Source organism: Megalobrama amblycephala, linkage group LG11 (assembly GCF_018812025.1).
Source record: "Megalobrama amblycephala isolate DHTTF-2021 linkage group LG11, ASM1881202v1, whole genome shotgun sequence".
Classification (NCBI taxonomy): Eukaryota; Metazoa; Chordata; class Actinopteri; order Cypriniformes; family Xenocyprididae; genus Megalobrama; species Megalobrama amblycephala.
The window spans coordinates 28893123-28907642 of NC_063054.1; the positions used below are offsets into that span (position 1 = coordinate 28893123).

Consider the following 14520-nt stretch of genomic DNA (forward strand, 5'->3'; position numbering starts at 1 on the left):
TTCCGTGTGTGCGGATGAAATATAATCATCCGTAACATTCCTCTGCCGATTGTCTCTGCGTGCTTCAACTCTCAATGCACCACAACTGCTCCTGACAAAAACGCAATTAAATGATTTGGCGGTTTTGCATTAAGCTGCGGATTTATATATGTGACGCATAAATTAAAATGATTTGCTTTTCATGCAGTAAACGTTTCTGGATTTATTAGACATTTTAACTTTCTTTTTTTTTTCTTCTTCTTCTCAGGATCAGTTTAATTCATTTAATTAATTAATTTAATAATTCATAATATTTTGACACCCAAAGGGCTGCAGTCCATATTTCAAAGTGCAAATAAGGGCCATTAAAGTAGCATTAATGGGAAAAGTGTATTACAGTAGGTGCATTGAAGTGCATTAGGAATACACAAATGTAATAAAACTTCTGATCAGGTACGTGAACTTCTTTCACCATTTCAAACTGACTATATGTTGTTTTCTTTATTTGTCATAATTACAAATATTTACTTATGTAACTACTTTCTATATGTATGTATATCTGTTTGCCAACATGCAAAATTGTGAAAAAGTGCTATTGAATTAAATTAAAAACAATAGCCTACCTGATATTCAAAGTGTGAGCAAATTATTAAAAAAGGTAAAGGTCATAATTATAAAACTTATGATTTTTTTTTTTTTTGTAACTCAAAACACATTTCCTGTAAACAAGTAGAACCCAAAAACTGTTCATTGAATTGGACATTTAATCATAACAGGTCAACATAGTATTCAACAAAAATCAATTACTAAAGTACTTAAAAATTTAACACATTAAATTTTTTTTTTTTTTTTTTTTTTTTTTGCAAATTTCTCATGGTTACGTCTGAGCTGTAGGCAAAAGTTGGGTTTGAAAATTCTGCCCTTACAACCAATTAGCAGAAACAAACTAGATGTTTCAGTTCATACCTCATGTTTTCTGTGGTTTGCACAAAAAGTCTCATCTAAAAATTTATATTGCATCATCTAAAAATAATTTGATCATTCTCAGATTTGAAATACATGGTGAGACTTGTGTCTTTAGCTACAATGACTTTCTAGACTCTAGTTTCCTTCTGACAAATGTGCCAAAATCTGCAACACAGATTCCCAATAGTGTGAACTTCAGCGAAAAGTTTAGCAAAAGTACAGCAAAAGAGATTGTTGGTGAGTGCGATGGCATTGGCTTTATGGCGTGTTCAAAACATATCAATTGTGGTTCTACCAATAGTAGGATGTTAGGGTAGGTCAATGGGGGTCAAGGTTTAGCTTCAGCAGTTACAGTGTTTTCAAGTCATGTCAGAAAGAATGTATTTAAAATGCACATGAACATCAGCACAACTCATAATTATGAGTTTAGGTAACTCTAGATTTCCTTAAAAGTTTCTGAGTTAAGTATGTGATGGTGAGAAAACATGTCAGAGGCAATGGATGCAGAGTCTGCCCCTGTGAAAAAAACCCTACCAAAATGTATTTAAAATAGGCCTACATTCAATTCACACTAACTACAAACCCATTAATATACAGTAGTCAACATTTGAAGTGGATCAAAAAAGTTAATCAAAGTTGTCCTTACAAGAAGGGTTTAGGACAACTTTAATGAAGGGTTTTGATCTGCTTCAAACATTGACTATTTACTGACATACTGACATAAATATTTTAATTAAACTGTATTTGCAGTTCTTCTTTATTGCACAATGCATATTTCTAAATATTAAGCCTAAAATGTGTTTAATATCACTATTAGTAAGGATAGTATGATCACTGTATAATTTGAATGCAAGATATATATACTTGTACTAAAGTATACTTGCAATAGTTCCACTTTAGCATAATCAAATATACTTAAGTATATCTTTAGTTGGACCTCAACACAAAAATACTTTAGCATAGTTTTAAATAGTTTAGCAGACTTTAAGTATACCAATTTATTAAACTAAAAGTACAATTCCGGGGTATTTATAATAAGTACATGCAAATGTAAATGCAATTGTAGTACCCTTAGCATAAAATAAATGTATTTAAAATAGATTTTAGTATATTTTTCACTAGGGAAAGCAGCATTGGCAGCAGTGGTCTGTTTGATCTACTTACACTGTAAAAAAAAGGTAACCTGAAAGAATAACCTTAAAGAGCTATTTCTACCTGTTTTAACCCAGAAAAAATATTTTGTTGGTATAAATGAATGTATTTAGGTTGATTCAGTGGTGTTAAATTAAAGCAATAAGCTCCAAGAAGCTGTGGTTTACATTGAATTTATAACAGCTAAAGGGGCGTTATACTGTTACTCTGCTCTGCATCATGCCTAAAACCCCATTAGCTGTTATAAATTCACTGTAAACCATGGCTTCACCGGGCTTATTGTGTTACCACACAATACAAATATTAAAGCCAAAAAATATGTAGGCCTATCAATGCAACTTTCATTAAGTAAAATCAATAAAAGCCTTCCTTCCACCAGAAAAAAATAGTCCCTGACCGTGAAAAGCAACAAAAGTTATATTTATTATGCCATTAAATGGCAGCAAAGATAAGCGAATCACTCAGCCGCAAAGACTTTTATATTGAAACTTCTTGTGAACACGGAACAAGACGCAAATGACAAATGCTCTGACTAGCGCTCTCAGTGTCAGCAGGGCACGGGAAAACCCCATTAAATGAGGACAATTTCGCAGCAGACATTCAAACGGATTTTTTATTATGAACATATGACTGACCTGAAGAAAAATGCTAAATCTGAATGCAGGTAATACACTCGGTCACTAGATATCTCTCTCACGATACTCTTCTACAATGCAGTAAGCGTCAATGAACAAAATCAATTGAGAACAAACATATGTTTACGTTTCTAAGAGTGGTTGCTAAGACAGATGCAGCACCATACACACTCAGTGGCGCAGCGATTCTCATGTAATGCGGTCAGCTGTATGTTTTCGGGAATTTTACAAAGGTTTTGAACGCGGCTCAACCAATCAGAAACAAGGGCCGGAACTATCTGTTTTATAAAATATTGTTTACTTGAATAAAACTAGTTAATTTAGATTTTTAGGTTATTATTATTTTCAGTATATGCTTAATATAATTTGTCTGTTGTGCTAATACGACTTGTTTAATAAACTCAGCTTTCTTCTAAAAGAATTTGGTTTTGCATTGTGCCTCTGCCTTCACCTTTCTTTTCTTTAATGAATTTTCATTTCTTTGCTGTCAACATGACTCGCTCACTATGTGAACTTCTCGCGTCTGTTCAGTTTCAGAACGTTCAGCAGAGCAGAAGATCAGACTATTTTTGGAGCGGATGAAGGGGACCACAGATTGAAATATTAAGGCTACTTGCACAAGTTGTGGATTTTTTTCTGATATAAAACTGTTTAATAATTATACTGCAGTCTACTACCCCTTTTTTGGCTGCCTGAAGATTCTTTAAAAAATAACTCTTCTGTGGCATATGAAAAACAACAGTGGGGGCCAAAAAAAAAAATCATTTTTTGTGTGTGAAAAATGTGTGTGTGAAAGATAATTCATTGTATTTTTAAATATCTAAAACAACTGTGCTAATATAAGAACTAGCTTTATAATTTATATGATTTTCATGATCAATGCTCATCATGCAGTATGTAAACGGTGACAACAGCAAGCCACTTTACTGTACATACACTGAGATCAGAAGGTGAGTGAGTACTTTGACATTGATTTCCTATCCTGTCATTTGTCCCAGCAGAACAAAGCATTCGCCGCTCCGCCTCTAAGACGTGTGGCAGGAAGCAAGTCTATAAATAGGCCCTTGCTGTATGCGTCTGAATAAAAATAACCTCCAAACTTAAAGTGAAGGTATAGCGCACACTCCATTCATTGTCTCCGACAACAGTGTCACACATTGTTTTCTGCAGAGCATCCATCTTCTGCCATGTCCTATTAAAGGGACAGTTCACCCTAAAATGAAGATTCGTTCATTATTTACTCACCCTTGTGTCGTTTCAACCTTTTTATCCCGTCAAGGATGAAGGATTTTGGTAACATTTAATTAATGCGTTAAAAAAGTATTTTTAATGCAGTAATTACACCTTTGTTACACCTTTAGAAAGTATAATGCATTAAAACACGTGACATCAACCAATTTCAGATGTAACAAGGAATCTGCAAAAATTATAATGCATTTTAACTTTGGTTACAATTATTTATGAAAAAATATAATGCATTATAATTAAGTTGGCTTGAAACTTAATGCTGTTATGCTATTTTCTTCTGAGACTAAAATTTCCAACTCTAACTCCTCCTAGAGCTTTAACTCTACAAACTCCAAACTCGGGTCAGATCTTCAGACTGTTCTAACTTAGTGTGCTATATCTTTTCTAACTGATCCGGCTTACGGTTTTCCTAAAAAAGACTGTTAAAGCTTGGAAAAATCCCATTGACTTTCATTGACGGAATGTTCAAATGAGCCAAGACTATTCAAACTCCAACTGTCAAAATTCTAATTTAAACTACGGAAGCCCATTAGACTCAAAAACTCAATTAGACTCAAGTGCCATTCTATGTACTATTTCTAATCCATTGAAACTTATTCAAACTCATAAACTCATCTATCTATCTATCTATCTATCTATCTATCTATCTATCTATCTATCTATCTATCTATCTATCTATCTATCTATCTATCTATCTATCTATCTATCTATCTATCTATCTATCTATCTATCTATCTATCAAACTAAATCTATCTGTCTATCTATCTGTCACACTAAATCTATCTATCTATCTATCTATCTATCTATCTATCTATCTATCTATCTATCTATCAAACTAAATCTATCTGTCTATCTATCAAACTATATCTATCTATCTATCTATCTATCTATCTATCTATCTATCTATCTATCTATCAAACTAAATCAATCTATCAAACTAAATCTAGCAACACCCTATCAACCACCCCGAGTACCCTAGCAACCGCATAGCAACACCCTAGCGACCACCCTGAGTACCTTAGCAACCGCATAGCAACACCCTAGCAACCACCCAGAATACCTTAGCAACCATCCCGAGTACCCTAGCAACCACATAGCAACACCCTAGCAACCACCCAGAGTACACTAGCAACCACATAGCAACATCTTAGCAACCACTCAGAGTACCCTAGCAACCGCATAGCAACACCTTAGCACCTTAGCAACAGTCTCGACAAACTTTTTTATCTAGTTTACATCATGTATACCTTTATAATGCAGTGTACATAGTAAAGTGTTACCAGATTATTTAGCTCATAGTGACTATGTCTGTCTTAAAAATTCAAGAATTCCCCACAAAATTAGTCCAAACGACTAAGGGTTAGTTCACCCAAAAATAAACTGTCATTAATTACTCACCCTCATGTCGTTCCACACCTGTAAAACCTTTGTTCATCTTCAGAACACAAATTAAGATATTTTTGATGAAATCCGAGAGGTATATGAATCGTCCATAGACAGCAATTTAACCGACACTTTCAAGGTCCCTAAAGGTACTAAATACTTTTTGTGCGCAAAAATAAAACAAAAATAACGACTTTATTCAACAATCTCTTCTCTTCCCTGTCATTATCGTTACGTAGTTGCCACAGAAGCACATTGAAGGCTTCCGTGTTTAAGTCCGAATGCCGGCTCAGTATTGGCCAAAGCTGATCACGTAAGCAGCATGACGCATACGTATGATGCTGATGCAGGCAAATAATGAGTCTGCGTTCTGACGTAGAACCTGGGACCGCTGGATGTCAGCAACTTATGAGAATGACACAGAAGAGAAGATATCGTCGAATAAAGTTGTTACTTTTGTTTTGTTTTTACGCACAAAAAGTATTCTCGTCGCTTCATAAAATTAAGGTTGAATTGTAGTCACGTTGACTTTTTTAACAATATCTTTAGTACCTTTCTGGACCTTGAAATAGTCGGTTAACTTGCTGTCAATGGACGAATAATATACCTCTCGGATTTCATCAAAAATATCTTAATTTGTGTTCCGAAGATGAACAAAGGTCTTACGGGTGTGGAACGACATGAGGGTGAGTAATTAATGACACAATTTTCATTTTAGGGTGAACTAAGCCTTTAAGCACTATATTCCAAGACTTCTAAAGCTATACTTTAAATTTGTGTGAGGAACATAAGTCCTTTCACAATCATCCACCAACTTGAATCCATTGTCACTTCGCCAACCCAACAGAGCCACGCCATGTCCCCGGGGACCCCGCAGCACATTGTGATGTACCGTGTAGAGTGTCACCATTCATCTTCACTGGCCTGACAAAATCTATTTCTCCAGATTGTCCTTCCTGTGAAGCTCAAATGCAAAGCATAGTAAATCACAGGTCCTCCGTATTCTGCAAAGAGCTCAAAATCCAGTGGTCAGGGAGCAATTAATCTTACACGCTGGGCTAGCCTTGCAATAAGACTGAGCATCTGAGGGGTCCGGATCATTAGGGACACCATATACAGCACTGAGCATTATTACCTTTGATCCATAAGCTCCACAAGGACATTCATGATCATAAACTCCTACAGTGCACTCAGTCTCTTTACTGACAATGTTGCCGTCTTCTTAAATTGGGAAGCCACATGTAATTGTTGGTTGATTATTCTATTGCGCTGCTACAATAACCAAACCCATCGTAGTGACTGACTGAGAATAAGAAGAAGCTGTAAGCGGTTATTCTCCGCAGGTTTTAATTGTGCTTTTGTACCCTGTATATCATTGTTTTGCGAGAATCACGATTCTACCTCCACAGGAGAAAACAAATTGACGCGCTTTAAATCCGAAGCTAATTAGTTCCACTCAGTTGAGGGTTGTGACAGTTGTCACCTAAGGGCATCTAATGCAACCTAGACAGGTGTAAACTCTAAGGGTGTTTTAACACCTGCGAGATGTGTTGAGTTTGGAGTTCGTTAAATTTCCAAGTTTGTTTTAGCTTGCTAGATTGTGTTCCCAGGGGTCCGCAAAAATAACACAGCAGAAAGAACACAGCACTGTTGGAAATTAATGACTGTTCCTTATTATTCTGCAAAAATGCATGAACAATAGAAAGAAAGTGATTAATTCTGCAGACTAAAAGGTTCCCTCAGATTCATACTGCAATTATTGGTGCAATGACAGGTGTTCGCTATCTAATATCACTTTTTGGATTTACTTCATTAATTCTGAAATAAGTTTCAGTCAAGCATGTGTTTTATGGAGGAGACCAGATTTTACATTGGTCATCAAGTGGATCTAACACAGTAAGGAAATTATGCAAAAATAAAATGCAATCAAAAATCAAATACTGAAATCAATATTGTTCTATATTATTCTTTATCTCTCTGCTTATCCATTTATTTTTTTGTGACTCTTGGCAGGTTACACAGTTATGCCAGAAGGTGGCGATATGTGACTTTATGTAAGTCAATGAATCATTCACTAAGCCGATTCATTCAAAACACTGGTTAGTTTAAGAAAAAGAGAGTTGCTGCGTCCTCCAGAGGTCACATTTGTTGGCCACATATGTCATCGAGGCGGACTCATTTAAGAAAAGTAACCATTAGATAGCAAAGTAAAAATGAAATTACAGTATTTTACACCTCACAAGGATAACAGTCAATTTTATTACGATTACTTTTCTTAAAAAAGACATCCTTGATGATGTATGCAGCATAAAAATGCGACATCCAGAGGACGCAGCCTCTGAAATGAGACAGCAAATGAATCGTTCAATCAGCAAATTCATTGTAAAACATCCATCCATTTTAGTGACAAAAGAGTCATTGAATCATTCACTCATTCATTCAGGAACTAAACACTACTGTGTGTTGCTCAAAGACGGTTGATTCTGTTGGAACTATTTCCATTGACAGAGCAAAAATACGAGCAATATTGTGTTTAAAATGTAAGTTATTCAAAATGACACTGTAAAAAATCTAGTTGAGAAAACATATAGTTTGAGGCAACCAGCTGCAGGAGATTTTTGAGTTTTCTCAACTTGTTGTAAATTGAACTTGTTATACAACAAGTTGAGAAAACTCAAAAATCTCCTCCAGCTGGTTGTCTTAAAACTTTTCATTTTTGTCAACCTTAATTTTTTACAGTGTACTTGTTCATTGAACAGTTTAATGTATATTAAAAGCACACTCATCAAAACATCACAGTCACACTTGTACTGTTAACCTGAATATCAACACTTCCTGAAACACACATTAGAACACCAGTGCCAGTCATCCACAGTAATACATTTATTGCTGACTGATGGTTTTTACCTTGCATAGCTTTATTCGTGGTTTTCGCGGATGAGGGTTTTTGTCATCAGCCTGATTTGGCTAGGTTTTACCCAGTTACAGGAATACGTAAACACCACATAATTTGATTGGATGCACACTATGTGTCATCAACAACAAAACAATATGTGGAAAGTGTTCTCTCCATTTTATTTTTGTATCCTAAGCAAATATAATTACATAGTTAGTTGCATATTGTTATTTACATTTAGCATTATTTTTTTATTGTTTTTTTAATTTTTTTTCTTCTGTTGCTGAACCACCAGGTGAGAACCATTGCACTACAATGTGTTCCACCACACTATGATTGTTCTATGTAACTCAGACATCCAATGGTTTATCTTTATCATAAGTGATACATTAACTATACCAACAGTCAGATTTGCAGATCATGCTATTGCTACATCAATTTTCAATTTTTATGGATTTTCAGGCAAACATTCAAAGATTTTCCATTGCACCACAAAAATGTTGGCCTCTAATTATCTCCCATTTCTACTTCTAATATCATAGATTCTCCTTCTGTAATGATGAAGCCCATTGTTGCACAAGCACTGACCCTGATGACTGCTGTGGAAAACAATTACACCCCCCCACCTCCCAAGGAGTCACACAGCAATTATAATAATCCTATATGAAATCACCACAGTATCCGTGAACAAAGCCGCACTTACCCATGGCAAAAAAGGGGATCCCAAGCAGCGTAGAGTTAAATTTCCCATCAGAGATGAAAAAAATCCCAGCTGCCGTCACGTTGGCGATGCAGATGGTGAGGACGCCCAACAGGCCCAGGAAGGGTTTCCCGCGCAAGCAGTCCCGCATAGAGCTGGAGATGGTGGCTGCCAGGAGCACCAGCACCAAGCTGACCAATACCTCGCTTTTGGCCAGTACTCCTGTCTTGTGGAAGTCCCGCCATAAGCTGAAGGACGTAAGCGACTGGATTTGTAGCTCCTGGCTGTCTGTAGCCAGCTGGTACACCAGCTTACAGAATTCACTCTCCCACTTTTCAGCAATGATGTCCTGCACCACTGGGCCAAGGTTACGGAGGTAGTAGGTGATTTGGATGGCGCGAGCAAACTTAACCTGTTGGTCCCGGCTATTTGTGGACAAGGCCACGCCGCCCAGCTGATGGCCAATAAAGGACACCCGACCATCCTAGGGCCAAAACAAACCAGTTACTAATTTATTTTTCTAATTTATTCATTAAATGAAACTGTTATGAGTGAAATTCAGTTTGAATTCAATATAACAAGTGTACTTTCCTATCAGTAAAAATCAGCTACAGTCCAATAAATAGTTAAATAATTGGTACGCTTGGAACATCTGAGGATTACTAAAGTTGATTAACCAATGAGTTGAGATCTGTAGTATTGGCTGCAGGAAGAAATAGCAATAGCAGCCATGTACCATTCGTAAAAACAGTTTAAACTCCAACTTTAATCCATAAAATATACCTTAATATGGTTAAATATGTATATAAAATATTTCCTTTAAAACCATACATCCCTAGTTAATAGATCAATATACATTTTTACACTATACATTTGTAAACTGCACAGTTCAGAGTTTTATGAGTGGGAGAATCTTACTCCAATTCCTTACTGCATTTTAACATTAATCCCATGTTATAATCATGTGTGACTTGCAGAATCAGCAAACCAGCTTTGTTGGTGTGGATTTGTTCTGGTATTTGAATGGATTTAACACACTTCAACAATGTATTACACTGCCCGGCCAAAAAAAAAAAAAAAAAAAGTTGCTGTTTGGATTTTAATACTTAAGAGTCTATGGATGGATCATTATTACAGTGATTATTATTTTATTTTCTAGCATGTTATATGTTTGGCAACGGTTCTTTTAACCCTAAAAGATGGAGTGTGTAGCTTTTCATTTCTTAAACAACCATGTATTAAGATGTATCATGGCCATATTCCAGGATGACAATGTCAAGATTCATCAGGCTCAAAATGTGAAAGAATTGTTGGGAGGGAGCATGAAGAATCATTTTCACACATGAATTGGCCCTGATCTTAACCTCAGTGTAAGTATTTGGGATGTGCTGGAGTAGACTTTACAGAGTGCTCACCTCTTGCATTGTCAATACAAGATCTTGACCAAAAAATGATGCATCTCTTGATGGAAATAAATGTTGTGATATGCCAATTCACAAGTGTGAAAATGATTCTTCATGCTCTCTGAACCATTCTTTCACAATTTTAACCCTGATGAATCTTGACATTGTCATCCTGGAATATGGCCATGATACATCTTCCTACATGGTTGTTTAAGAAATGAAAAGCTACACACTCCATCTTTAAGAGTTAAAAGAACCATTGCCAAACATATAACATGCTAGAAACATAATAATCACTGTAATAATGATCCATTCATAGATTCTTAAGTATTTGCCTACTAAAATCCAAACAGCGACTTTTTTTTTTGGCCGGGCAGTGTCTTTCATGTAAAAAAAAAAAGAAGGAAAAAAATAAACCTCTCGAGGAAGCAGTGTGTACTTAGTGTCTTTTAGCTAAATGTCAGACAAGCAAAACAGGCAAGAAGAAAACACAAGCTGATATCCACAGCATGAAGCTGGATAAATGTTAAGACAATCTCCACAGTTGAACGACATCAGTTTTGCACCAAAACAATGCAGGATGAATAAAATCCAGAGAAGGTTGAATATTATTGTATTTTGCTCAATAGTCTCAATATTTCAGAATCCAATAATGAGCTGGACGGTGCATCACCCTATGCTGAGAGAGCGATGCAGCAATACAGCCTCAAGATGTTCTGGCACAATATGAATGAGCTCTTGTAGAGGCCACCGTGAGCACCTCATTCACACAGATCGTGCTCCTACTCCTACTGACGTAGGCTTAGGAAAACAATAAGATATCTGGCTTGCTGTACTGCTGTGTTATATTTAGTCTTTAGTCTGTGAGTAGTGCAGCATTTTGGTGAAGACTGTTTTAGTCTTATAGGTCTTATATAATTATTCTCAGTTTATGACATTCGAAATGTAACAATGTGCAAGAAATACGCTACTGTCGATCATGAAAACACAAAATATTTAACAGATTTATGTTCGTTATTATGATCAAAATTTGGTTAACATAATTTAAAATGTTTATTCTGTTTGAATAATTCCAAATTTAGATTATTGATAAATATAAGTCTAGTTTACAAGCATTTCTCGCATAAACACACCTTATGCTCACATTTCCAGCTGTGGTCTTCCCAGCATGCACTGGGGCCTGAAATAATAATATGGTTTCACTGTCTCCCCAACAACTGTTGTTGGTTTATTGTCATATTCAGTAGCTTGCTGTCTTTTGATGGCATGTATTTGTTCCTATAAAATGATCAGTTAGTTGATTGTTACCTGTGTCTTTGTGTACAGGTATTTAAGGCAGTGTTTTTGTTCCATAACTGATTCTCTAATCACTCACACAAGGGGAAAACTGCTTTAAAAAAACTCTTTTTTTTTTAAGTGAATACAACTTAAGAAACCTTCTTAGAGGAACTTAAATTAATTGTTAGTAGTTCTTGTGATTCTAATTAACTCAATATTTCAAAGATCTGTTCCAAGTTGAATCATTTATTTTAATGCAGCTTATCTGATACTTGATTCTAAACAATTGTATTTAATTAATAGTATTGCTTGTAATCTGCAATAATTGTATTGATTAGATATAGTGCACGAGGACAACGTCCTCTAACACATCTGTTATGTTATAAAAAATAGGATAAAAGTCTAGATTCTGTGAGTGTCTTGTAGTGTACATTGCATCACCAGCCTCAGAGTGCAGTGCTGGAGAACTATGCAGCTGATTCCGAGGCTGCACACACTACTAATACAGCAGCACTGAGTCTATTCATAATTCTGAGCGTTTCGTAAGGTTTTCTATGGCACAGTCGCAATATGCCGAGCTCCTTTTTGCAGTTTCATTGTTGCAATGTCGTTCCACCGCACACAAAGGCTGCGTCTCAAAGCCCTCGAAAAAACGCTGTCTCGTTAGGCGGCTCGCGAGGTTTTTGAAGCACAGCCGCTGTGCTCCAGACTATATATGTCTCTTACCTTTAACGTTGTATTCGGATAGCTCACGGGGACCTTGGAAAAAGTGCTGTTAGACAGAACAGCTAAGCGAATGTCTTCGAATATGGTGATGATATCATCCAGGAGGCATCTCTTGTCCCGGTGGCTCAGGACACAGAGATGCGCGAAAGTGTAATTGAAGCCTTTATAATTGACACGCATATCCAGGACCTTCTTGTGCACCTGGAGCACCTGCTCGGCCAGTTCCAGGATATTTCCCCCGGATTTGGCCAGTAGAATGAGTCTGCCATATCTGCCGGGGGTGTGCAGGTCCGAGTACAGCTTGTGCTTGGACTGGTCGATGGGGAAGAGGCTGTTGGCGAGACTCCGCTCGATCTTCGCGAGGCTGTGCGTCGGGGCGACCAGGATCTCCAGGTCCGTTTCGGGCTTAAACCGGCTCAGCACCGTGGATCCGAAAATAATGGTCAGGACTGCGGGGACGGTGAGGAAGAACACCGGATGCCTACTCACGAACAAACCCAGCCAGTAGAAAGAAGCTTTCAGCCCTCTGTGTATCACTTGCCGCAGCATCCTCCTCCAGATCCAGCTTGCAGCAGATGATGCCCCGGTTCTTCCTATGAAGCACATGTGACATGTGGCTCCAGTTCAGTCAATCCGTATGAGAATACTCACTACACCTGTGAAGCACTGCAGCGATTTGCAACAAGACAGTCAGATATTGATCACTATAGAGGCTTTTTGGTTCCATCCCTCCCCCTGATGTGTGACTGTTTCTCTCGCTTCTTCTGCTGCAACAGCAGCCAGCCCCAGTCTGATGTGCATGTGTGCTTAATTCGGACTATTCGATCGGAGGCGCCTGATTTATGGGCTTTATTGTAACCATGTGCTGCTGCTGCTGCTGTGTGCATGGAAGGAGGCACGATGGGGAAATACTGGCTGGCTGGGTGGGTGGGGGCTCATTTTTAAGAACACGCGCGATTCAAAGCCCTTGCTGATCGTGGACTCACCTCTTGAAATAGCCACTCGATTACTAATGAATGAGGCATTCCCATCTTAAAGCTAGGGCGGCAGTCCACACACAAGGCCAAATGTAGTTTCAGTGCAGACACGATAAAAAATCATTTGATTTCTAGACATAAACATAGGCTATGTGGCTACTCATTTAAAGTCCTTCGGAGTTTCCTGATAACGACCGAAACTTATCTATCACCATAAAATCAAAAGTGGTAATTTTTTATAGAATATTGCAGTATTTATTATAAACGATTTATCCGTGCATATCTTTTTTTTTTTTTTTAATGCGCCCTTTAATCAAAATGACTTCCCATATCCCTTTCTGATGACGTGTTTACTGACGCAGGGGCGGGACAACCTGTCACTCATGAATAGCAAACCACAAAGGTAAAACATCCAATCAAGTTCCGCCCTAGCCTACGTCACAATAGGGAAGAAAAGACTTTCGCAACTTCCGTTTCATGCTGACTCTAATAGAGTAGCTCAGGGATGACGCATTTTTGTAGTCAAAACCCGGAAGCGAGTTAGCTACTTCCGGTTCCAATGCCGTAAAGTCTTATGGGTTTTTTGAATGGGTTTTTGCTAAATTGCCTGTGTCTGTGGTTAACAAAGCCTCTAAATATTTTCACATTTTGATCTATGACATAAAACACACCAGTTATAACCCGCTTGTGATTTTTTAAACCTTTACTGTGTCTTAAAAACGGCAGTTGCTAACAAATTGCTAAAAGGGACTACTTACTTTGGCGGGGACTTTAGACGTCATCATGATAAACAGGACATTTGGACAGCATTTCTCATGAAAAAGTGGATAAGTATTCATACACAGTACAGATCATAATCAGCGAACATGTTTTTAAATAATGTTGTTTTTTAAATACAGTTTGAAGAAGCTTGGTGGTGACGACGTTGATCCGCGACCATGGTGTGCTGTAGTCCGTTTATAGCCTACTGTTAGCTTTTTATATCTGACAACTTTATTTAGGCTTCAAAATTTATTTATGTTGTTTTAACTTGTAAAGATTATCTTGATAGACAAAACGTGTAAGTGTCATGACCCTTTGTTAAACACAGAGCTTATTTTCTGCGATTTTCCAAAAGTCTATGGGAAAAATGCATAGGCTTTCAACCGAGGGAACCCGTGCGCCGCTAACTTCCGGG

The 14520-nt window shown here is 37.3% G+C and overlaps 1 protein-coding gene across 1 annotated transcript in view; it reads right to left on the reverse strand.

The window, feature by feature from the left end:
* The window catches only part of ptchd4 (patched domain containing 4), a 30874-nt gene extending 16868 nt beyond the window's left edge, over positions 1-14006 (reverse strand). Inside the window, exons 1-2 of the mRNA XM_048207285.1 lie at positions 12367-14006; positions 8963-9443 (exon numbers count right to left, since the gene is read on the reverse strand). Of these exons, the coding sequence (XP_048063242.1) occupies positions 8963-9443; positions 12367-12972 (1087 nt within the window). The 5' untranslated portion in view covers positions 12973-14006. The remainder of the gene's footprint in view (positions 1-8962; positions 9444-12366) is intronic.
* Positions 14007-14520: the final 514 nt, after the last annotated feature.